The 26999-nt window shown below is 43.5% G+C and overlaps 1 protein-coding gene across 3 annotated transcripts in view; it reads left to right on the top strand.

Annotated features, from left to right (window-relative positions):
* LOC138755807 (protein spire homolog 1-like) overlaps positions 1-26999 on the top strand; it is a 230648-nt gene that overhangs the window by 10048 nt on the left and 193601 nt on the right. For all 3 annotated transcript variants that reach the window (XM_069922452.1, XM_069922451.1, XM_069922450.1), the window contains exon 2: positions 10905-10939. In XM_069922452.1, coding sequence (XP_069778553.1) covers positions 10905-10939 — 35 coding nt within the window. The remainder of the gene's footprint in view (positions 1-10904; positions 10940-26999) is intronic.

Raw genomic sequence — 26999 nt, 5'->3', positions numbered from 1 at the left:
TTATTTTGAATGAAGATATCACAGAGGTACTGTCACTTGTGACAATAGAATCCAGTATAAGAAATAATTATTGCAGGGAAATCTTGGGTCTAATCTAGTGTCGCACATTTCCAAACCTCATGAGTTGTCGGTGTGTTTTTGCTGGGCTCTCTTAATTTGTTCATTGATGGATTGTGGGTGTGACTGGCATTTATTGTACCTTTCCCATTGCTGAGCTTTGACACAGATGAGCTAGTTCAGAGAAAGGTGACAGAACTGCGCAGTCATGACAGGTGATGGCATAAGGTCTCCTTTCCCGAACAACATCAATGAACTGGATGGGTTTTTGCATCAGTCTGGTTGTTTTCTGATTATCCATATTGATTTTGGATCATTACTCTGGATGAATGACTCAAATTTGAATACTTGTAGAAGCCAAATGTATCTCTAGGCCAGTGCTTCAGATCTCTGTGTTAGTCCAGTAATGCAACCACGGTGGTGAGATGGCAGAATGTCTGGAGGTTCTTCCTTCTGGAGTATCCTTTCAATTTTTATTCTCTGTGAAGCAAAGGCCCTTGGTGTTTTGATGACAATGAGGGGCTGGTAACAAGTGGGAGACCTCCAAACAGTAGACTAGATGAAACACCAGGATAGTGTTTATAGAATTCATCCTCTTCATCCAGGCCAACTGTGCTAATCCTTTTTGCCTGTATTAGGCCTGAATCCTTCCGTGCTCTTTCCTATCCAAGGTGAGCTACAAACCAGAGGACATGGGTTAAGGGTGAAAGGTGAAGAGTTTAATAGGGGGAACCTTCACACAGAGAGTGGTGGGAGTGTGGAATGAGCTGCCAGTTGATGTGGTGAATGCAGGCTCAGTTTTATCATTTAATAAGACTTTGGACAGGTACATGGATGGGAGGGGTATGGAGGGCTGTGGACTAAATGCATGCCAGTGGGACTAGGCAGAATAATAGTTCAGCATAGACTAGAAGGGCCGAAGGGCATCTTTCTGTGCTGTAGTGTTCTATGGTACATGTCCATATGTCTTTTAAACAGTGTTGTAGATTCCATTTCTACCATCACCTGTGACAACTCATTGCACTTGACACTTCAGATCTCTTTTAAACTTGCCCCATCTCATCTAAAACCTATGCCCTCTAGTTCTTGTCTCCTCTGCCCTGACCTCTGGATAAAGTTTGATGATCAATGCCACACACAATTTTATAGAATCTGTTTACACAGAGGGTGGTAAGTGTGTGAAACAGGCTGCCGGAGGAAGTTCAAGTTCTGAGCGAAGAAGAATAAGGAGACTTAATGGAGGTTGTTATGTAGTCAGGATAATGTGAACTATTTTGTAACCACGTAAGAATACACCCTTCTCACTGTAGTGCATCACTGTGGTGCGTTTGTATATGAGTGTGTGAAGAGTTTCCTGAGATGGTGGAAGGGCATCAGTAGGTAAAGTCTCTTTTGTTATTTGAATCTTGCATCTCTAAGTTATTGAAGAAGCCTCCCAAATAACACAGAGGCATAAGAGGTCTACAAGATTCTGAGGGGCATAGATAAGGTGGACATCCAACACCTTTATCCCAGGGCAGGAATAGCAAACACCAGGGGATAGCTCTACAAAGGGAAAGGAGGAAAGTATAGGGGAGACATCAGGGGTACTTTTGTTTTACACAGAGTTGTGGGAGCCTGGGATAGTGGTGGAAGCTGAAACATTTAGGGGCACATGGGTGAAAGTAAAATAGAGGGCTACAAGGTCGGGTCAGTGTTTTTCTTTTTTTAAGGTAAGAATATATAGGTCAACACAACATCGACGGCTGAAGGGCCTGTACTGTGCTGTAATATTCTATGTTCTATTACCATCTGACTGTACATATACAAATCTACGAAACTGCATTTCTCTGGACCACGGTGCACACATAATGCACAGCACATAATAATTGTAGGTTTAAACAAAGATAAAATACAAAGATAAAATTTAAAACAAACATAAATATTTTTGGACGATCTACTCATTTACTCATCTACCTCACAGCCTTTGGGAAGAAGCTATTCCCCAGCCTGGCAGTCCTGATTTTGATTCTTCTTTGCCTCTTTCCTGATAGAAGTGGGTCAAAGATACCATATAACCATATAACCACTTACAGCACAGAACAGGCCAGTTCGGCCCTACTAGTCCATGCCGTAGCAAATCCCTACCCTCCTAGTCCCACTGACCAGCACCCGGTCCATACCCCTCTAGTCCCCTCCTATCCATGTAACGATCCAGTCTTTCCTTAAATGTAACCAATGATCCCGCCTCGACCACGTCTGCCGGAAGCTCATTCCACATCCCCACCACCCTCTGCGTAAAGAAATTTCCCCTCATGTTCCCCTTATAATTTTCCCCCTTCAATCTTAAACCATGTCCTCTAGTTTGAATCTCCCCCTTTCTTAATTGAAAAAGCCTATCCACATTTACTCTGTCTGTCCCTTTTAAAATCTTAAACACCTCTATCAAGTCCCCTCTCAATCTTCTACGCTCCAGAGAAAAAAGCCCCAGTCTGCACAACCTTTCCCTGTAACTCAGACCCTGAAATCCTGCCAACATTCTCGTGAACCTTCTCTGCACTCTCTCTATTTTGTTGATATCTTTCCTATAATTTGGTGACCAAAACTGTACACAGTACTCCAAATTTGGCCTCACCAATGCCTTGTACAATTTCATCATAACCTCCCTACTCTTGAATTCAATACTCCGATTTGTGAAGGCCAACATTCCAAATGCCTTCTTCACCACACCATCTACCTGAGTATCAGCCTTGAGGGTACTATTTACCACAACTCCTAAATCCCTTTGTTGCTCTGAACTCCTCAATTGTCTACCATTCAATGTATATGACCTATTTAAAGTTGCCTTTCCAAAATGCAGCACCTCACATGTGCTGGATAAACATTTTTAGAGCCCTATTCAAGCAAAGTTCCCAGTAAATGTCATCAAAAGAGGTGCCTAACCTTTCAGCAGATCCATGTCCTGCTGAATCCTTCAACAACTTGCTTCACTGTGCGTGGTCTTGGATTCAAATGGCTCATGAGGAGCGATGCAGAAGATTAGCCCACTGCTTCTGATAAAGGGTCTCAGACCTGCCAAGTTAGCTTTCCACAATTACTGGCTGATCTGCTAAATGTTTCCAGAATTTTAATTTAATTTTTTTTATGTAAAAAATTTTTTTTTAATTAGTCATGTACCATGGTAACAGGCCATTTTGGCCCATGAACCTGTGGTGCCTAATTTACACCCTACTAACCTATACCCCCCCCCCCAGTGTGTTTTAAATGGTGGGAGGAAACTGGAGCCCCCAGGAAAAACTCACAGAGAGACCGGGAGAACTGTGACGTTCTCCCATTTTTCAGTTCAATTTTATTTGTGTGGGACTTTTCCTTTAAGAGAACAGATTTAATAAACCTTGTAGGTTTTGGAAAGTGACTGTGAACTAGCAGTAGGCTTCAAAGACAGCATGCTCCAAAAGTTGATACCTTTACAGAGTGAAGGGAAGAAGGCAGGTGCAAAGACCATGTGTGCAGCTTATTAAAAAGACCGTGCATCATTTCTTCAGGAGGCAATTTTAAGAAGGCAGCACAAGAGCAAAAAGCTCTTTGACCTCCTGTGGGAATGTGGTCCCACTTGGTCTCATTGTGTGGTTATTGAGCAATGACCCACGAAAGGCTTCTGGAAGCTTTGTGTGCATCACTTGCTTCATGACCCCTATGCCAAAGAAGAGAGGAGTTTTGGTTGGCACTCACCTAAAAGGACATTTTATTGAAGCATCTCTACAAGGATTTTGTGAGTTAATCAACCTTCTTTCACCCACTTTATGAACTGTTAATTTCATCTAAGGCTTACGTGCACCCATCCATCTAAAGCAGGGGTGTCAAACTCAAATTCACAGAGGGCCAAAATTAAAAACTTGGACTAAGTCTTGGGCCAAACTAAATATTTATTGAAAATTTTCAACATCTGCATGTTTTCTCTTCTTTCAACATATGTAATGTTAAACTTTTTCTTATTAAAATAAATGTTTAATAATAGTTTTGGTTAAACTCTTTCCAGAAGCAGCATTAACAAATGAGAAATAAAATATAAAATAAAGTTTGCTGTAAAACCAGACTTCTTTTCATCTCCTCCACCTTCTGGAGCTTTTGCTTCTCGTTCAGATCCTTATACCTGTCCTGGTGTTTCGTTTCATAGTGTCGTCGTATGTTATATTCTTTAACTACAGACACGCTGGCTCCACACACAAGACAAACAGGTTTGTCTTTTAAAATGATGAACATATAGTCTGTCTCGAAAGGTCCTGTTTTCTGTCTTTCGTTTGGCCATTTTTCGTAAGGGGTTTATTACATGTGAGTTAGGCGACAGGTCGCAGATGCTAAAGAAAGTAAAGAGAGGAGGTAGGGGTGATTAGCGGGCTGACGGGCCGGCGCCAACGCATTTGCAAAGCATTCTGTGATTTGTAGTATTATATTGGCGCGGCGGCCAGCGGGCCAGCTCTAATACATATTTGATATGATCTTCTGGGCCAAATAGAATTATATCACGGGTCAAATTTGGCCCGCGGGCCTGAGTTTGACATGTGTGATCTAAAGCCTGCATGTTGCCTTCATCTAAAACCTGTGTGACTCACCCATCTTAAAGCCTGTTTGTCGCATCCACCTAAGGCCCTGCGTGTCTGATCCATCTGAAGCCGGTGTGTCGCATCCACCTAAGGCCCTGCATGTCTGATCCACCTGAAGCCAGTGTGTTGCATCCACCTAAGGCCTTGCGTGTCTGATCCATCTGAAGCCGGTGTGTCGCATTCACCCAAGGCCCTGCGTGTCTGATCCATCTGAGGCCGGTGTGTCGCATCCACCCAAGGCCCTGCGTGTCTGATCCATCTGCAGCCGGTGTGTCACATCCACCTAAGGCCCTGCGTGTCTGATCCATCTGAGGCCGGTGTGTCGCATCCACCTAAGGCCCTGCGTGTCTGATCCATCTGAGGCCGGTGTGTCGCATCCACCTAAGGCCCTGCGTGTCTGATCCATCTGAAGCCGGTGTGTCGCATCCACCTAAGGCCCTGCGTGTCTGATCCATCTGAGGCCGGTGTGTCGCATCCACCTAAGGCCCTGCGTGTCTGATCCATCTGAGGCCGGTGTGTCGTATCCACCCAAGGCCCTGCGTGTCTGATCCATCTGAAGCCGGTGTGTCGCATCAATTTCAAGCCCACGTGTCAACATCAATTAATTTCTGAAACTGAACTTGGAACTGCCTTTTGAGAATGGGATCTTGAGCTGTAGTGTCTTGGGGTGTTCTACGCACATGTACAAGTGTATCCGCGCATAGTTTGGGGTTGTTAGATAAGTGTAGATAAAGTTAGTTAAATTTAGATAAGTGTTATATCATTGTTAATTAATAATTTAAAATATTATTTTAAATATAACACAGTCTAGGTTAATTTTTATTGCAGCTGTCTGGTACATAACATCTAAAGGTATGATTCTCGATTTGCTGTGCAAGGTCCTGGGTTTATATTCCCAGACAAGCCCCCAATTTTGTTATGAGCCAGACAGCAACGATTTAGTTTTAAAAAAGTTAGCCCAGGTGATGTTGTATTTAAAATAATGTTTTAAATTATTAATTAATTTTTAATTGCAGACACCATGGGATTTTAATCCCAATCCTCATCGCTGGTGCTTTCTGTCAGATTTCCAGCATCTGCAGCATTTTTTTAATACGTATATCCTGTTTTATAAATACCTGCTTTACGAAAATTCACTTTTTCGAAGAAATCTGTGTTTGCTTTTACAAAAAGATTTGAATGGGTTTTCACTTTGATGAAATTAACCTCCCATAGTAGTGGCTGGGTCTTTGGTTTACGCCATTTCAGCTTACAAAAGGTTTTATAGGAACGCTCTAGTTTCATAAAGTGGAGTATACCATAGCTCGGTTACCATAGCAGTTGGCACAACGCTGCTGAAGCGCCAGTGACTTGGGATCGAAACCGGCCCTGTCTAGATAAGAAAGATTTAGGATTTGGGCCAGATGCAGGCAAATGGAACCACCCAGAATGCTAATTTAGTCAGCATGGATGAGTTGGGCTGAAAAACCTGTGCTGTATGACTCTCTGTGTACCTTAACCAGGTCGCATCAAATTAAAAAAGTAGTCCTACCTCCACAAAGATGGTGAGGGATTGGTGGGTTGTGCAGTTAAAGCAATGCTGTTACAGTGCCAGTGATATGGGTTCAAATTCTCCTCTGTCTGTACCTGCTCCCCCACGACCTGTATGAGTTTTCCCTGGGTGCGCTGGTTTCCTCACACCGTTCAAAATGTATGGGGGAAGTAGGTTAATCAGCGTATTGGATGGTGCAGAAGGGTCTGTTACCGTGCTATATATCATTTTATTTTAATTTATATATTTTCTATTTGTACAAGACATTGGTGAGACCACAATTGGATAACTGTTCAGTTCTGGTCACCCAGTGATTAGGCAGGATATCAGAAGTTTGAAGGGATGCAGAGGAGATTTGCTTGGATGTTGCTGGGGTTGGAGGATATGAGTTATAGGGAGAGATTGGAGGCTGAGGGGTAACCTGATGGAGGTTTATAAAATCATGAGAGCCATAGTTGAAGTGAACGTTCCAAGTCTTTTCCCCAAGGGTAGACGATCCTGGAACTGGAGGACAAATGTTTGAGGGAAGAGATTGAAGAGAGAGTTGAGGGGGGATTTTTTTCACCCAGAGGATGGTCTGAATCTGCAGCAAGCTGCCAGAGGACATAGTAGAAGGGGCTGCAATTCTGGCATTCAGAAGGTATTTGGGCAGATTTATGGGGAGTAAAGGCAATGAGACAGGCACACAGTGCCAATTTGGTCGGCATGGGGTAGGGTGTTGTGAGGGATGTATTTCACATGCTGAATGACTCTACAGCTCAGTATTTAACCCAATCCATGTAAAGTGTCTTTTGTGTAAGGAGTTGGAAAGGTTTAAGTGTGGATGCTGGAATTGTAGCGTTAATACATAAAAATGCTGGAGAAACTCAGCAGGGCACGCGACCATAGGAGATAAAGGGTAAGGAATGTTTTTAGCCTGAGCGCTTGGTTCGGCTGCGATGGTTCATGAAAGACTTCATAACGTATGGGGGTTGTAGGTTGATTGGTGTATTTGAGGTGCATGTGCTCGTGGGCTGGAAGGGCCTGTTACTGTGCTGTATGTTTAAAAAGGATTACAGTAAAAACTCATTTTCTTTGAAATGACATCTGTTGAGCTTCTCCAGCATCCCATTCAAACCCATTTTCTGTCCGATTGAATCGGTCTGCCAGGCTGGAAGTAAGTCAGTTCACCTAAACTAGCTGTTGCTTTAAGATAGAAAAAAAATCCAGTTTCCCATCCAGCCAGGATCTTCAGCCTGAATTTCCAAATACCCAACCACCTGGACAGATGAATTTCTCACTAAATCAGACTTCAATCTGGCCAACTCCGATGAAGCTAAATACTTCTTGAAAAGTCTTAGTGGGTTATGAAATTATTATGATCTGCAGTCTCTCGCATTTGATAGTTTAGAATTATAGAGTCCAAAGGATGCAAACAGGGCCTTCAGCCTAACGCAGGGGTGTCAAACTCAAATTCACAGAGGGCCAAAATTAAAAACTTAGACTAAGTCGTGGGCCAAACTAAATATTTATTGAAAATTTTGAACAACATCTGCATGTTTTCTCTTTTTTCAACATATGTAATGTTAAACTTTTTCTTATTAAAATAAATGTTTAATAATAGTTTTGGTTAAACTCTTTCCAGAAGAAGCATTAACACATGAGAAATAAAATATTCAATAAATAATATTTCTCTATAGCCTTTAAGCTCCTTTTAAATGTATGTATTTTTTTTCACAAGCCAACAAGTCAAAAAAATAACAACTTGCTTCAATGACAAACAGGTTTGTCTTTTAAAATGATGAACATATAGTCTGCCTCCCACCTGTCTTGAAAGGTCCTGTTTTCTGTCTTTCGTTTGGCCATTTTTCGTAAGGGGTTTATTACATGTGAGTTTGGCGACAGGTCGCAGACGCTAATGAAAGTAAAGAGAGGAGGTGGGGGCGATTAGCGGGTTGACGGGCTGGCGCCAACGCATTTGCAAAGCATTCTGGGATTTGTAGTATTAGTTGTGCATGCACTATATTGGCGCGGCGGCCAGCTCTAATACATATTTGATATGATCTTGCGGGCCAAATGTAATTATATCCGGGCCAAATTTGGCCCGCGGGCCTGAATTTGACATGTGTGGCCTAACGTGTCCATGCTGGCTGAGTTGCTCTGGATGAAGGCTTGAAACATTGACTGACTTTTCCCTTCCATGGATGCTGCTCAACCTCGTGAGCATTTTGTATGTTGCTGCAGTTTTCCTTCTTGTTCAATTATCTTTCGTCCACCCTTGCTAGCCCCATTTACTTGCCTTTGGCCCATATCCCTGTAAATCTTTCCTGTCCATGTATCATCTCAAAATGTCTTCTAAACGCTATAATCATTTTCGCCTCTACCACTTCCTCTAGCAGCTTATTCCATCTCCCCATCATCCTCTGCAAGAAATGTGTGTCCATCCGTTCCCTTTTAAACTTGCCCATCTCGCCATAAACCAAGGTCCCCTGGTATTCCAGTCCTCTATCCTGGAATAAGGAGTGTCACCTTATAATGAATTTGTAAACGTCTACAAGACCACCCTTCAGTCTCCTACATCCCAAGGGAAAAATGGTGCCAGCATTTAATAATTTCTGTGTCATTTCAGTCAAATCTGACCCACCCCGTGGCAAAGATAAAAGTTGAAGGCTGTGGGATGGCGCAGCAGGTTGTGCTTTTCAGCCAGAGGTCTCCTTTCTCGTTATATTTCAGTAGCTGAAACGTCCTTTTTATGGCCTTTTCTTCTGGACCTTGACCTGTTGCTCAAAACAAAAAAACCCTGCTTGTGTGAACGACTTGTCCTTGTGGATTTTTGTTCTTTGGAATGCTTGTGGAATGTCTCTTCCTGGCAACCACGCCACACCAGGGGTTAGCTGAGGAATTTGCTTGCTGGGAATCATCGAACAGCTCCCAGAGCATTAACACAGGTTTTGACACGGTGTGTGGCACTGTCTCTGGTCAGTGGTCAGGTGAAGAGCATGGGCCTTTCTACGATTTAAATTTTAAAAATTTAAATTTAGACGTAGAGCACCTCAACAGTCCATTTCGGCCCACGAGTCCATGCCACCCAATTAACCTACACCCCCCCCCCCCCCCCCCCCCGGTACGTTTTGAAAGCTGGGAGGAAACCGGAGCCCCCAGAGAAAACCCACGCAGACACGGGGAGAATGTACAAACTCCTTACAGACAGTGCGGGATTCGAACCCAGGTCCGATCGCTGGCGTGGCCTAACCACTACGCCAACTGTGCTGCCCCAGATAATCTAGGAAATATGATTCAGGTATCCTCTATGGGGAATTTTTACCCAGTTGTTATAGAAATCTTTTAACAAAATTTGTATAGTTTATTTGTCACATAGTACCTAGTTCAGTCGGAAGATTTCTTCTGCGAGCAACCTAACAGACTAACTCTAACATTCATGCAGCCTTGTAAAGTAGAAGAACATGATTTACAGAATAGAGCATTACAATGAAAGAAAAGTCGATTAGTACCACGCATGACTGTGGAGCCACATGATTGTGGGGAAGAAACTGTGTTTATGCCTGTTGGTGTATGCTTTCACACTTTTAAGCCTTGTCCCTGATTGGAGGAGGGAAAAGAGAGTGTGTCTGGCATGTGATGGATCCTTCAGTACATTTCCTAGGATGGAGGGAAATTCACATTGATGCTCTGAGCTTAATTCACTACCTCTAATGCGTACCCTTGATGCCTTGGTTTATTAGATAAATATTATTTCTTATCCCAGGATCTACAGGTGTGACTTATAATTTTGTGCACCACAAATGCGTCTTTTATAATGTGTATAATTCAAATCTATTATTCAGCATCTTTGGTTGGTGCAGTACATTTCAAGTGAAACACAAAAGTCTGTAGACGCTGTGAATGTCGTAAAAACACTGAGATGCTGGAGGAACTCAGCGGGTCTCTCAGTGTCCATAAGAGGTACAGATATTACTGACACTACCTCCTATGGATGGTGCGAGACCTACTGAGTTCCTCCAGCATCTCGTTTTTACTCCAATCGCAGCGTCTGCAGACTTTTGTGTTTTCACTCCACTCAGTTGTTCCACAGTGAATTCAGGATGCCAGGCCTGAAGAAAAAGCACAAAATGCTGGAGAGCTCATCAAGGTCCTTTATGTAGCAAAGGTAAAGATACATGACCCATGTTTCTGGGTTGAGTCCTTTATCAGTATATGAGAAAATGCTAGCAGGTTTACCTTGATGAAGGCCTCAAGCCAGTTACTGCTCTAGACCCAATTGTTACTGAAATATTTTGCCCATTTCCTTTGGAGTTATGAAACTGTACACATAATGAGTCGATGCGGTACAATTAAAACAGTAGTTTTCAAACTTTTTCTTCCCACTCACATACCACCTTGAGCAAATCACAGAGCACTGATGGCATAAGGGTTCCTTAAGGTGGTTTGTAGTGGAAAGAAAAAGGTTGAGAATCACTGGTCTAATCCTTGTGTCGATCTTTGGGTCATTTTAAATAAAGCTCCTGTCAAAACACATAACATTATTGTAATTGTAATTAAATTGAGTTCTTGCAAAGTAACCGATATGATTGATACTGAATCGATTAGAATAAGGAACACTGTACACAACTATTGTGAAAAAGTTCTCTATATGGAGCACATAACTTTACTTTGCTGTGTCTTGGAGCGAAAGAAAAGTCCATAATTGAAATAATTCAATATCTAAAAAAAATTCTTCTTTTTTTGTCTTCTAGATAAAGCAGAATCCACACGGTGCACAGAACCAGAGGTAAGCTTTTGTTGAATTTCTTAAGCTAGTGTTGATCATTGCACAGCAATTGCCCACTACATTCCCTCTCCCCTCTTCATCAACCTTTTGCCCACCTCTTGCATTCTGGATCTATGTGCAAGTTTTCCTAGCCATCGCAGAGGTGAGAGATTTCTTTGGCAGGTGGAAATGGAAATGTTTCATTGTTGGTGTCCATTTTACTTTATCCAGGAGTTTTGCAAAGGGATTGGAGGAGGTGAGTCAGTCCTTCGACCCACTTCTGCCCCCTCATTGAGATTGTGGCTGACCCGTGCTCTGGCTTGGTTTGTGTACCACGTTGTAGAAAGGTTCCTTCCCGTGATGGGAGAGTCCAGAGCAAGAGGGCACAAGAATGGCATCAGCTTAGAACAGAGACACGGAGGAGTTTCTTCAGCCAGAGAGTGGTAAATCTGTGGAACCTGTTGCCACTGGTGGTTGTAGAGGCCAGGTCATTGGGTGTATTAAAGGCAGAGATTGATAGGTTAAGGTAAAAAACACAATGCTGGAGAAGCTCAACAGGTCAAACAGTCTCCTTTATGTAGTAAAGGTAAAGATACATCACTGACATTTCGGACTTGAGCCCTTCATCAAAGTATGAGAAAATCCCAGCAGGTATCTGAACAAAAGAGTAGGGGTGGAAAAGTGGTGGCGTGATAGATGGAGAAAGGAGGGAAGGACCACAGCAATGAGGGGGATGACTGGGTGTGTGGAAGAACTCGAAAGACGGGAAAGGGGAAGGGGAAAGAAAAGGCAAGCAGTAAAGTCGATGTTAATGCCATCTGGCTGGAGAGTACCCAGACGGAAAATAAAGTGTTGTTCCTCCAATTTATGGGTGGTCTGGGTAGGATAGTACACAAGGCCATGGACATGTGGGAGTGTGACTTGGAATTGAAATAGTTGGCTGCTGCTGTTGTGAATGGAGAGGTGCTCGGTGAAGCGATCTCCCAGTCTGCGACCTGTTTCTCCGATGTAGAGAATGCCACAAAGTGAGCACCGGATGCAGTAAATAAGTTTGTCCACAGTCAGTGAACAAACCCAATCTGAACTTTGAATGATATGAAAATTAATTGATAACAGCAAACTGAGTTTGGGACATGTTGAAAATCTGGAGGTATGCACAAGCCAATAGAATGATTGCAACTTTGGCTCATTACTGAATAATACAACTCATTTTGGATTTGAGTGTGGGTCAGGAGTTGTATATTCAAATGGTGAGAGTTTCCAATAAGTGGAGATGTCGGGTGTGGATGTGGAAACAATATACTGAATGGAGAGCCTTGGGTTCTTGTTGGAGATTGTTGTACAAAATAATACGTAGGGGATAATAGCAATGGGAAGGTGTGGTTAGATCCAGTGGGTTGTTGTCAGGTTTTGACCTGAAATTCTGAGGCTTTTTTCCCCTCCCCACTGGAGTTGCTATGGTGAGGTGGGAACCAGATCGAGAGGTCAGGTGTTTTCAATAAGGTAAATAGTGTTAAATTATTTCTGGTGGCAACATAACAGGCAGGAGTTTGCAGCAAGTTCTGAAGGAGAAATTAGAAAGTATCACCTTGCTGGGGAGTCCTAATCAGAGTGACCCACAGGAGTCATCCATTAACTAAAGGACTCACGAGATTTCCTTGTAACTTGAAGTCACAAGCTTGTGTAATTACTATAAATAGATTACACCATTTGAATAGTTCTATGTCTTGACAATCAAAGTAAAGAGCACGGTGTTTTGGGAAACCTCTGTGTCTGTCGTTTCATTACTCTGGGTAACCAAGAGTGGGAGTTCGGTTCCTCATTTAACATTTCTGGCCATGGTTACAACACACCTGCACGACACTGGGCTATTGCCACGGATGGTTAATGAAGCAGAGGCAATGAGTGAAATGGTCACCTCCACAGTCTCTGCCAAACATGTGGAGCAGGTTGCCTGCCAGTAGTGAGAATCTCTGACTTACATAAACAGCTTCAAACATGTTCTGCTCTTCAGTAAGATCCATTACAATCTTCGTCTTCCTTCCTCGATTCTGTAACTGTTAATATCTCGACCCACTTGGTTTTGAGATGTTCAACAGAGATGGGTCCCAGTTAGGTTTTCTCAGAAGGGACTGGCAGATTTTCACAATCCTTTGTATGATGGCACAGCAGATTTGGCAGACAGGCTCTCATTGGGTTAAAAATCGCCTGCATTTCATACGCATCGGACTTGTCAGCCATAAACGAGCCTGCAGCTGACGTGGACATTTACCCCTCCATAAATCTTCGTCCACGAAGCCAAGCCAAAGAAGAAGATATGACTATAAGGTAGCCCAGGTGGAGATCCTGATTGCTAGTCCTTGTAACTTCTATCAAAGGGGAATAGATAGTTGTTTGATGTTGAAGAGGAACATGGGGTAGTTAGGAGATCGAGCAACCGAACTAAATTGAGATTCAATATTGTATTACTGTGTTGTTAGAACATTTCATGGTGAATATTATGGTGGGAAGTTTCAAGTTGATTTATTAGCTGACTGCATCTATACAACCAAACGAAAGAGTGTTTCTCCGGTCCATGTGCTCGCACAATACACAGCACATAATTGCATATATAGATTAAGATAGAATTTAAAATAAATATATAAATATGGAGAGAAGCTATTCCTCAGCTTGGCAGTCCTGATTTTGATGGCCCTCTATCACTTCCTTGACGGTAGATGGTCAAAGATACTATGTGCTGGATGGAATAATTCTTTGAACTCTGTTTAAGCAACACTTGATAAATGACTTCAGTACAGGAAAGGGAGACCCCAGTAATCTTCTCGGCCGTTTTGGTGATCCTCTGCATTGACCCAGCCCGATGCTTTGCAACTACCATCCCACAAAATGATGCAGCCAGACAGGACCCTCTCAATTGGGCTCCTGCAAAATGTTGTCAAGATGATGGCTAGTAGCCTTACCCTCTTCAACCTCCATAGGAAATGTAGGCACTGCTGCACCTTCCTGACCAATGAGGACGTGTTGTGTGTCCTAGATAAGTTGTCTTTTATATGCACACCAAGGTACCCCCACCCCCCCCTCTCTCTCTCTCTCTCTCTCTCTCCCCCCTCTCTCCCTCTCTCTCTCTCTCTCCCCACTCCCTCCCTCCCTCCCTCCCTCCCTCCCTCCCTCCCTCTCTCCCTCTCTCCCTCCCTCCCTCTCTCCCACTCTCCCTCTCTCCCTCCCTCCCTCCCTCCCTCTCTCCCTCTCTCCCTCTCTCCCTCTCTCCCACTCTCCCACTCTCCCTCTCTCCCTCCCTCCCTCTCTCCCTCCCTCCCTCTCTCTCTCTCTCTCCCCCCTCTCTCCCTCTCTCTCTCTCTCCCCCCTCCCTCCCTCCCTCCCTCCCTCCCTCTCTCCCTCTCTCCCACTCTCCCACTCTCCCTCTCTCCCTCTCTCCCTCCCTCCCTCCCTCCCTCCCTCCCTCCCTCCCTCCCTCCCTCCCTCCCTCCCTCTCTCCCTCTCTCCCTCTCCCTCCCTCCCTCCCTCCCTCTCTCCCTCTCTCCCTCTCTCCCTCTCTCCCTCTCTCTCTCTCATCACCTTTGGGTAAAACTGCAATGTAAGGTGGATTCTGGGTGATAGGATGGGGATTAAAGACTGACCCAGTGCCAGAAAGAGTGAGTCCATTGATGATGCAGCAGACTCCCACCCTCAAAATGTAATGAGGATGCAGGTCAATTGGTTGGCATGGGCTCCTGGGCGGGAAAGGCCTGTTACCATGTAGTATATCTAAACTGATTGCCATAAAAAACCACCTGGTTCAGTGATGGTCCGGCTGGAAAAGAATCTGCTTCCTCATTCAGTGCACTGTTGCCGACCGTTACTTGCCTTTTACCTAAGGAATTATTTAGGACAGCAGCGTCCTGCCCACAAAAGAATAAATTCAGTCATTCCTTTTCTTTCCCTTTATGCCAGAAAGTCTGTTTTCCCAGATCCCACCTGCTTGATTGTTGTTTTTCTTATTTATAGCTTCGGGAAATGTGCATATGTGGCCATTGTCAACAAACCACCAAGCCAGAGAAACATAAGAAAATTGCAGACGTTAGAATCTTAAGCAGTGAGAGGCTGGATGGGCTCAGCAGGACAGGCAGCATCCGTGTGGAGAAACCGTTTTGGGTGCGGACACTTTCTTTGAAAGAGCAAAATAGTGGGGAAGTATATGTGATACGGGGTACATAAACCTTTTCTCTGAAAGTCTGAAAACTGAAACCTCGGAAAACCAAACATGTTTTTTCCATGGTTGTCGTCTGAACATCAAAGCTCATGATTAGTGCCAAACATGACCCAACACAACCCACGCCCGTCCAGTGCCGTGTCTCAGTGCTAGTGATTTTATGGTCTCACTTCATTTACCAACTCCACACCCAGTGTGGCTGCAAGCACCCCTCTCCCCTCCAGTCCGACACTGCCACCGCTGCCGCCCCTCCCCCCTCCGGGTCCGGTGGCGCCACCACATCCCACCCGTCCAGAGGCCCTTCTAGTCGGGAGCATACTAACACAAAATAGCACCTATGGCAGGGGTGGCCAGTGCATCAAAATAAATGGCCACAAGGTGGTCTCGCGAGAGTTGTCCTCGGTGGCCGCCAGGTTGTATCTGGCGTTGTATAACTGAGAGCGAACGCTAGGACGAGGAAGGAGGACGAGTGTACACTTGTCTGTCTGGGGCAGCGGCACTCAGCCGGGGGTGGGGGGGGGGGCACAGTTACTTAACGTACTGCAGTTACGATTATTCTATTATCTGAAAAATTCCGAAAAGTGTCTGGTTCCAAGGGTTTCGGATGAAAGATTATGTATCTGGGGTAATGACTGCTCCACCAAGTCCTTTCAAAGTTCAAATACTTATGCAATAAATTTACTTTTTAATTTTTGAGGAGGTTGGAAATGAGGGGAGAGGGAGTTGGAAGTGAAGGTAGAGAGCAACTGTAGTGATCTGATCTGGAATTGAATTGTTTATTAACGGTAATGAGTTTATTGTCATATACATTGTACAATGTACGTATGTACCAAAGTCCTTGCCCGCTACAGCCAAACAGATACTCGTTCTAAGGAAAAAGCAAAGACGAGTACAAGAAATAGGAGCAGGAGTTGCCATCCGGCCCATCGAGCCTGCACTGCCATTCATTGTGAACATGGCTGATTTGATGATGGTCAAATGACCACCTACCTGCCTTTTCCCTATATCCCTTAATTTTCCTACTACTTAAAAAAACTATCCAACCTTGTCTTAAATATATACTGTATACTGAAATAACTTCCAACACTTCAATGGGCAGTGAATTCCATTGATTCACCACCCTCTGGGGAAAGGCAGTTCCTTCTCCATGAAAACAACTACTCTTAATTGAGTTAAAAAAGACCATAAATATAACGAAATATATTCATAATAAATATAGAGTTATCCTGGTGCAAAACTTGATTTAGCAATAGTGTAGATGATCCATTTGTGGTGTTGGAGATTAGTGTAACAAGGGAAGTCCAAGAGGCTGACAGCCATTGGAAAGAATGAGCAGTGAGGAGGTTGTGACCAGGAAAGGTTACGGGATCTAGCCTCCAGTGAGGGTATGAGCTCTAAGGAGAGGTTGGACAAACTTGAGTTGTGTTCTCTGGGGCTGAGGGATGACCTGATACAAGTTTGTAAAATTATGAGATGCATTGATAGGGTGGTCATATGCCCCCCCCCCCACCCCACAATCGGGCGTCACAGCAGATTTGGGGGGGGAGGGGCATAGACTGAAATCATAAAACATCTTTTATGTACAGCTACAGTACCCCGTATCCGAAATGCCTGGCTTTCGGATTTTGGAACACCCATTTTTTAAAAAATGCACTCATTCACCCAGACTTAAAAAATATATGCATTCACATTACGATACAAATATTTACATATGCGCAAATTAACTCAAGTAGACACATAGAGAAAAATCTACACTCGATAATGCATTACATGCGTCCGCTACATTCTGTTCTCTGATTGGGATTTCTGACCTATTACGTAATACCTTCTGCGACCACGGACGAAAAACGTTTCTGATTTTGGATCTTTTCAGATTTCAGATATTCGGTTATGGGGTACTGTACCTGTACTCTGTAAAAGTATGGAAGAAACGAACTAAACTTGAGTGCTTCCCAGGGAAGGGGCTCAGAAACTTTGATCAGAGACCAAAGGGAGCCATAGCCAAAAAATGTTGAGAATGGCTGGGGTTGAGTACAGAATCTTTTTCCTGTTTTGCCTTTACAAAACAATAAACATACAGTGTTTAAGGTGAGGGTGGGTAGGAAAGTTTAAAGGAGATATGCAGGGCAAGTTTTTTTTTTTGCAGAGTGGTGACGGGCTCCCAGGAGTTGTTTCTTCAAAATTTTAGACATACAGCACGGTAACGGGCCAATTTGGGCCTACAAGTCCATGTCGCCCAATATACACCTCATTATCTACAGCCCCAGTACTTTTTGAAGGGTGGAAGGAAACCGAAGCCCCCCCCCCCAGAGAAAACCCACGCAGAGAATGTACAAACTCCTTACAGACAGTGTGAGATTGGAACCCTGCTCCAGTCCTATTCATTGGCACCGTAAAGGTGTTGCGGTAACCGCTAGGCTACCCATGCTGCCTACAGGAGAAGCAGATACAATACAGTAGTAGTGTTTAATAGGCGTCTAGAGAGCTGCATGAATATGCAGGGAAGAGGGATATGAATTGTGTGCAACCTGTTTCGATCTTTTCAATTCCTATATTGTACTTAAATACAGCAGGTAGTTCAGTAATAAAGCAAAAGAGTATAGTGTTACAGGGAGTCAGAGTTCTGGATATAGCAAAAAGTACAGTTAAAATAGTGGTGGGGTATCATCATTTACCAAAGAGTGGTCCATTTAAGACCCATCAATAGAACAACATTTGGAACCATCTTAATTTTGAAAAGAAAATTGGAAGTTTGTGAAATTCTCTGCTTTCGCAGAGGTTTGGACAAATCCAAACATCTCAATAATCCAGATGAGGTGACCACCAATGAATCATGTCATTAACTGAGGAGAACTGTATTCATCCAAAGAGCAGGTAAAATGTGTACTCTGCTACCACCTGCTTACTCAGTTTGACTCGAGCCTTGAGGTGCTAAGTGATTTTGACAGGCATCTGAGGAGGAATTTTTCAATAAGCAGATGGTTGAAATCTGGGATGCATTGGTTAGGTTAGTGATGAAGTCAGGCGACTCTTACAGCAGTTAAGGGGTATTTAGACAAGCGTTTAAAGCACCAAGCCATAGAAGACTACAGCCAAGAGCTGGTGAAATAGGGTTGGTGATGATCGATAAGCGTGAACTGCAGGCTCTGCCCCTGTGACCATTTGGAGTACGATTTGTTTCTATGGTGTAGTATCTAATTATTTTCTCCTTTTAACTCATGAGAATTGCCTTCCTTGTTTGACATCACGCTTTTCGGGCTCGAGGGCTGTATGTCTAAATTAAAAAATAAAATAAAGATTTAACGTAAACATTACGGGGCTGCAGACACTGGAATCTGGAGTAACAAGCACTCTGCTGGAGGACCTTAGCTCATCAAGCAGCGTCCATGGGAGAAAAAGAATGGTCGACGTTTGAGGTCTTGATGTAGAGTTCCTAACAGAAACATTAACCACTCCCCGCACCCCACGGATGCTGCTCGACTCCTACTGGGCTCCTACAGCAGAGCATTTGTTGATCCAGAAAGTGTCATTCATCTACAGAGAGCATAATGAAGAGTTTGTTCCACAGTATTTGCAACAGGCCTTTTTGAAATAGATGGCATAAATGTAGCAATTAAGAATGGGTTTGTTGTTCTAAGTACGGCTGACAGGAAAGAGCCGGTCACTCATCATTACATAATTCAAGTTCATTATCAACGTGAGTACAGGACAAAATGGTGATGTTCTGTCCTCTGTGTAAAAACATGGTGTTATGGATTATTTTATATTATATATAAATGTCTTTAAAAGAGATGGATTGTGGGGTTTAGTGTAGGTCACTTCACAAACAGACATTAATATTTCACAAAAGACATCTCATTTGAAATGCAAGAGCTATTGATAAGCAGGGACTTCATGCCTACAGTGACTTTACAGAAACTTTGGAGAATGTTTGTGGAGACTTTGCAAGTAGGTGTTAAATGGACTAATGTTGTGGGATAAATTGACTATTGTCTTTAAAGCAACAGAAGTACAGGCTAGGGAACTGATTCTGGTGCCAGCAATCTGTCTGGTTTGCAGTTCTAAGAGGGGTCATGTGGTTTTGCAAACAGAGAGAAAAAAAATGTGATTCTTTGGGGGGAGAGAGAGAGAGAGAGGGGTCAGTTCTACAGTTCTGCAGTAGCTTTTGGAGGCTGCAACATGACCAGTTGGCAGGCTAGTTGAAAATCCCATTTTGAAGACTGGTTATGAGTTCTGAGTTCAGCCTGTGGAAAACCCTTGCATTCCTTACAAGAGGGAATGGCTGGCTAGATAGAGAGTGTTTCACCTGAAATGAGGGAAACTAGAAGAACTCTGTGGTGACCTGGAAGAAGAGGTTATCATTTGGAAAACCCATAATGGGGGCAAGTTTCTTCAGCAAGACACTAAATTGACTGATTAGAGGAAATCAGTTTGTGTGTCCAATGAGCAACAATTATCTCTCTGAACCTTCCTGAGCGGTAACCATTTACCTTTAAGTACCAGAACCTGGTGAAAATTCATCAATGTTAAATTCTGTGCACAAGTTAAGAATTGTCTGATACCGGTGAATTTGGAGGAGTGAGAAGTGAGATTGGACTGTGAAACAAAGAGCTTTCCTGAACATAGAGACATTATATGCACGTGCGCTTAGAATTAGAAGGGAGTTAAGTTAAGTAATAAGTTAAAGTTTGATCCTGTTTTTATGTTTAAAGAAAATTAAAAGCAACTTTTGTTTAACCATTTGTCTTGGTGAATATCTGTTGCTGCTGGGTTTTGGGGCCCTCTGGACTCGTAACACATGCAAACACATTTATAGGCACAGCACACATATTTAGAAATGATTTGTATGCTGTACATATGTAAAAATAAATGAACATTGTTAAATAATAGTAGATTCTCTGAGGGATTGTATGAGCAGTTTATCTGTCGTTCAGCATTCTTAATGCCCGTGGGAAGAAGCTGTTCCTCAGCCTACTGGCGCTGGCTCTGAACCTCCTGTATCTCTTCCCCGATGGGATCAACTGGAAGATTCTATATGCAGGGTGGAAGGGGTCCTCAACGATTTTGCGCACCCTCTTCAGACAATGATCCCGGTAGATCACATCAATTGGGGGACGGGGAGGGAGACCCCAGTGATTCTCTCTGCCTTTAATATCAATAGAGAGGTTGAAATAAATTTGTCTGTGAGTAGCTGTGTCTGCTCCCCTCATGTTTTGTACATTAGTAATTTTTCGTTTGATCTCTAAGAATTTAGTCATTATAGTTGGGTCTCATATTTATATAACATCGTGTTTACATTGCACCATTGAAAGGCATCTCAAGGAGCTTCACAGTAATGGAAATAAAGCATACACGTTTTTAAAATCATGAGCCTGTTTCTCAAATTATTTTTTAAATTACGAATATGTAGAGACTTGTTGCAATGTGCACAAACTAATTTTCTATTGCTTGCCCACGCATCGGTGCAGGAAGGAAGTGAAATTTTTATTTGGGTCAGTGGATTGGGCTCAGCACCTTCAGATCCCTGCTTGAGTTTAATTAAATCCTTGTCAGCCGTTCCTGTAACTATTTACCACGCATATTTGCAGAGCTGAGCATGAGTCACGTTGGGCACCAAGCAGGAGTAATTCAGTAATGCGAGATTGAATCCAGGGTTCTATTAACTTCCAAAATGACCTTCCAAGCTTTTTATCTCACTGTTTTAAGGTTAAAAGCCACCTGTAGTTCGTTAAAAGTTCTTCAGTTAGTCATGTATCTTTTACAGCGTGCTTGAAATTATTCTTGTTAAGCCTCACACAAATTCTTCTGAAGGTCAGATTTTTGAACAACTTTGATTTGAAGGTATATTTGCTTTCCTGGTACAATGGCGGTTGACGAATTTAAATTAAGGGAATTTTAAAAATCCTAGAATTAAGAAAGCTAGTATTGATTAGTTTGACCAAGAATTGTCATCATTTGGTTCACAGGGAGATGGGTAAAGAGCCTAGGACAGCACAAAAACAGGCCCTTCACTCCATTCTGTCCCTGCTGAACACAATGGGCAAATAAAATGAAAACTACAGCTGGCACTTGATCTGCCATTTCAGGAACCCACTCTGTATGAAGCATTCCTTTGAGATCGAGCAGTGGGAAAAATAATTGCTGATTTTTTGGCTATGATTCCTCTCAAGGAGTTATTCTTTGGTATAGAGTATATTTTGAAGCGGGAAATCCTGACGCATTCAGACACAAGAAAATCTGCAGATGCTGGGGCCCAGTGCAGGACACAAGCGTGCTGGAGAAACTCAGCAGGCCACACAGCATTGATAGGAAGTAAAAGGCTGTCGACGTTTCAGTCCTGTTCCCTTCGTTGGGAACACTCCTGATGAGGGACTCAGGCCCGAAACATCGACTACCTTTTACTTCCTATGGACGCTGCATGGCCTGCTGAGTTTCTCCAGCACGCTTATGTATTGCGCATACTTGCACATGCCGAGAGGTTTATTCTTGTCAGTGGCATTAACTGTGTGCCGATAAACCCCTTCTCCAAATTGAGGTCCTTTGAACAAAATGGAACTAGACTTTGGGGAACCAAGTATGATGGGAAGTTGTCAAAGTGCCACTTGTTTATCTGTGTCAACCTCAAATGAATTCCCAATCCATCAGCTCTTCATGGTGTCTCGGAGCAGTGAGTATGAAAGCTAAACTCTGTTAAGTGAAGTTTCAGTAGGAAACCAGGCAACAATAGTCCCAACTTTGCTCATGTTTTCCTTCTGTGTTGGAAGGATGTTTAATTTGAAAGGCACAAGAGAGGCAAGTTTGGTTTTTGGCCTCGCCGATCCTTCTAAAGTTTTCCAGTGAGGATTAGTTTCTCAAGGGCAGCTGCAAGAAACTCGGGAGAAAACCTGTCAACCGGGAATGAGGCTGGATGATGACTTGATTAGGTAAATAGGCATCTGGGAATCGGTCTGTCTAAGGTTGGAAGTTTCTGCCGGGGAAGATGATTGGCACAATGCTCCTGGCTGTTGCTTGCCAATGGTCTCTAGTGGGCTTCCCAGGTCTAATGTGTGCCTGCTTCCTACTGCCACTGGTATGGGAGTGGGGATTGGCCCAGAACTGGATGGGAAAGAGTAGTGTGTGTGTGTGTCATCAACTGGCCAACCAGTGTTGCATGTATTCCTGGAGGTGACCACCTGTCCTTTGGTGCCCTGTCTCACCCTGTTTGGCTGGTGGATTGGCAAGAACGTTGCCATTAGCACCAGAGCACCACAGGGCTGCGTGCTTAGTTCCTTCTTCAACTTGCTTTACACCTGTGACTGTGGGCTCAGTATGACAATACCATCTACAAATTTGTTGGTGATACCATGGTAGTGGGTTCTATAAAAAGGGCTGAGTCAGCGTACAGGAGGGAGATTGGAAACTTGGTAGAATGGTGCCAACAACAACCTCAAACTCAATGTCACCAAGACCAAGGAGCTGATTGTAGATTTAGGATGGGAAACCAGAGGTATATGATTCAGTGATCACTGGGGGAGTCAGAAATTGAGAGGGTGATCAGATTTAAATCTTGGGAGTCACTTTCTTGGAGGGACTTTCCTGGACCCAACATACTAGGGTCACCATGAAGAAAGCAGGAAAGGAGTTTGCGAAAGTTCAGAATGACATAGAGATTCTTGGCAAACTTCCACAGATGTTTAGTGGAAAGTGTGCTGACCGGCTGCATCATGGCCTGGTTGTGGGCAATATCTCTGAGCAGAAAGCCCTGCAAAAGATAGTGGACACAACCCAGTACATCACGGGCAAAACCCTCCCCACCATCGAGAACATCTACAGGAAACACCGTTGTTGGAGAGCAGCAGCACTCATTAAGGATCCACACCACCCAGCACATGCTTTGTTCTCTCTTTCCATCAGGAAAGAGGTGTAGCTGCTGCAAGACCAGTACCACCAGGATCAGGAACAGCTGCTACCCCTCCACCATCAGACTCCTCAATGATAAACTCAATCAGGGAATCATTTAAAGACTCTTTGCACATTATTTATTACTGAATATTTGTTTACATTTCCTTGTTTGCATTTCTCTAGTATACGTATATTTTTCTTGATTACAGTGTACAATTACTGATAAGTAGAAATTCTGCATGGCCCACAGGAAAAAGAATCTCAGGGTATACGATGTCACGTATGTACTCTGACAATACATTTGAACTATGACTTGGTGACCATATCCTTGGTGTCCAACCTTCCCTTTGCAATCTAAGCCTCTAATGCAGGTTTCTAAGGAGTCAGAAAACACACCGGTAAGTGCACAATCCTCAAGTACATTTGGGAAATTAGTGCGGGAGTTAAGAAGAGATTTGCTTTGGGGTTTTCCTCTTTGCCAACTGAGTCTTGAAACTAACAGTAGACAACAGTGTTGTAACTTTAACACTTCTACAGAAGCAAGATCATCTTCAATCGCTATTTCATGCAGAGTCTGTCGACGAGATATGAACTTGTTGGTTCTTGTCAACTTGACCAGTTTTTTTCCTTGTTGCTATTAATTGTCTGTCTCTCTACCCTATATGGATTTGACCAGCTAAGTGAAGTCTCTTTGAGACTTCATTTTTCTACTCACCAGAGTTTAGCAGAAAGAGAGGGGACCTCATTAGAAAGAGACTTCATGGTCAGTTTTACAGCATTAGGGTTAGGGCCAACTTGCTGACCAACTCTACCCAAGCTAGTTGTTCCAGTCCCATTTGTTTGAGTTTGACCCATATCCCTCTTAACCTTTCCTATCTATACACCTGTTTAAGTGTCTTTTAAAACTTTTTTAAGATAGGGATGACCAATTGGCGATACCACATTTGGAGTTTTGTATGCAGTTCTGGTCATCCAGCCACAGAGAGGATGTCATTAAACTTGGAGAAGGTGCAAGAAACGATTCACAAGGATGTTACAAGGGGAGGTTGGATAGGTGAAGACTTTTTCTCTCTGCTGCGGAGGTTGGGAGGTGGCCTTATGGAGGTTTATGAAATGATTATGGGCAGAGAAAGGTGAATGATCAGTCTTTTCCCCAGAATAGGAGAATCAAGAAGGAAAAGAGTGGCGGGTAAAATTATGTTTAAAAATCATTTAGACTGGTACATGGATAGGGAAAGTTTAGAAGGATTCAGGCCAAGTGCAGGCAAATGGGGTGATCTTGAGAGGACAACTTGGCCAGCACAAACGATTTTTGGGCCATTGACCAGTTTCCATTCTACTCTATCTGTGGCCCCTCTGGGTGGCCAGTTAGCATAGCATTAAAGCACAACACCACTTCAGAGTCAGTGCCCTGGTTTTGTTTTGTTGAGACATACAGCACGATAACAGGCCAATTCGGCCCACGAATCAGTGCCACCCAATTGACCTACACCCCTGGTACACTTTTAATGGTGGGAGGAAACTGGAACCCCAGGGAAAACCCACACAGACACACGGAGAACGTACAAACTCCTTACAGACAGCATGGTATTCGAACCCTGAACCCGATCACTGGCGCAGTAAATGCATTGCGCTAATTGCTGCACCAAGACACGCACCACCAGGTTCAGGACACAGCTGATACCCCTCCACCATCAGACTCTTCACCAACAAACTCAATCAGAGACTCATTTAAGGACTCTTGTGCACTTTATTGATTTTCTTTTTGTTCTCTCCGTATTGCACAGGCAGTTTGTTTACACTTCTTTGTTTGTTTACATGTTTTACGCTGTGTACAGTTTATTTTTTGCACTACCAATTAGTGGTCATTCTGTCACGCCCGCAAGAAAAAGGAATCTCAGGGTTGTATGTGATGTCACGTATGTACTCTGACAATAAATCTGAAATCTAGAACCATGCTGCCCTAACCTGGCACTGTCCATAAAGACTTCATACGTCCTCCCCACATCTGCGTGGGGTTCCTCTGGGTGCTCAGGTTTTCTCCCTCATTCCAAAGACGTACGGAGTTGGTAAATTAATTGATCAGGTAGGTGTATTTAAGGCAGCGCAGGCTCATGCGACCGAAGGGCCTATCATTGTTCTGGATCGCTAAATAAAAATGAAATGAACCAGGTACTGAGACGATCCAACGAGACCAATCATGAGACCACTTCCTCAGGGGGTGAGGAGGGGGAGAGCCAAGAATATGGGTTAGTAGTCTGAGGAAACCAAATGAACGCTAAGGTGTCAGACGTTATAGTCAGAATACTGACTCATTTATCCCTCCCTTCAGCCCTAGACTGTGAGCGATGTGATTATATTGATAGGGAGCCTGTTGAATAACTGTAGTCTGCGCATTTTCTAACATGCTTTCCCTAGTGAAATGAATCAGCCACTATTACATTTGAGGAGAAAGGAACTGTCTCCAAAGGTGTGGTTGGAAATCACACCTTGGGCTGCTGAGATCCACTTACTACCTTTTACTATCCAATTTAGTTTTGAAATGAATCTTCTGCCTCTCCCTCTCTCAGTTCAAAAGCATCATTTGAGCGAGAGCTCTGTTCTACTGAATGGTTGAATTCTCTGCTCAAGGTCAGGCATGGAAACTCTTTGAACCTTAGCTGCCCTTTCTCTCCATGTTTATCATCCTTAATACTCCAAAGGACCCATCCCATCAAAAGCACACTCTCTTCTCCCTCCTTCCACCAGAGAGGCCTCAAGCTGTGAAATCGTGTTCCGACTGGCTGAAAGGCCATTTCTTCCCTGCAGTTATCAGGCTCCTTAATGAACCCCACAACAGTGCTTTCACGCTGCCCTTGCTGTGTGCTTGTTGATCTTTTCACTGTAACACTAGTTCTTGCTCTCCTACTTTCCTGTATGCAAGCATGCGTGTTAGAGTTGACTTGCTGGACTGCTCATAGAAGAACACTTCTTGCAATACAGGGTGTAACGTGACATAAACTTGATTAGGATCGATTCCTAAAAATTATAACACGTGCTCACTTCCCAGCCGATCAGTCCTGATTTTAACGCTCTAGTGCCTCCTCTTTGATGGTAGTGGGTCAAAGATACTTGTGCTAGATGGAAAGGGACTTCTATAATTCTTTGAGCCTTATTGAAGCAACGATCCTGGTAAATATCACCAGTAGAGGAAAGGGAGACCCCAGTAATCATCTTGGTCATTTTGACGATCCTCTGTATAGACTACTGGTCGGATGCTTTTAAGCTAACGTAACGCACAGTGATGTAGCCATACAGGACAGTCTCAATCGTGCTGTAAATATGTGGGGGCCAATAGCCTTCTTGACTAATGAGGAGGTTAGTTGTGGTTCAAGGGCACACCAACTAACTTTGTGCTCTCTACGACAGAACCATTTGATGTGAATGGTTGACTTTCCTTCGCCTGAAGTACACGATTATCTCCTTTGTCATATACATTGAGGCCTCTGGTTGTTCCTCCACTATTTATGAGCCTTCCAACCCCCTCTCTGTAAGCGATTCATCATTGTTGGTGATGAGGTGTCACCCATAAACCTGATGATTCTGTCAGAACTGAATCGAGCAGAGCGATCATGAGTCAGTAGCATGAACAGTTGTAGACTAAGCGCACGGCCCGAGTGTCCTCCATGTGATGGGACTTGAGGATTTGCGACTGATCCAGACAGGCTGTGGTTTTTTAGTTAAGAAGTCTAGAACCCAGTTGCAGACAAGGGTGTTGAGCCCAACAATTGTGTTGCCAAAGTAATGAGAAAGACATTTTGATTGGGATAGATGTAGGCAATTTCCATTGAAAGGAGATTGGGGTTGGAGAGCAACGAAATTCTTCTAATACACTAAGTAATTAAAGATTCCTTTTATTGTCCTGTAGCATTACAAAAATTGTAATATACACGAAATAACTTTTTGCCTGCTGTAAGGCAAACAAAGAGTTGCCATTAGCATTGGCCAACA

The sequence above is a fragment of the Narcine bancroftii genome, chromosome 2, assembly GCF_036971445.1.
Source record: "Narcine bancroftii isolate sNarBan1 chromosome 2, sNarBan1.hap1, whole genome shotgun sequence".
NCBI classification, from domain to species: domain Eukaryota; kingdom Metazoa; phylum Chordata; class Chondrichthyes; order Torpediniformes; family Narcinidae; genus Narcine; species Narcine bancroftii.
Note: the sequence above shows the minus strand (reverse complement) of the source record. Positions and strands in the feature narration are given on the sequence as shown.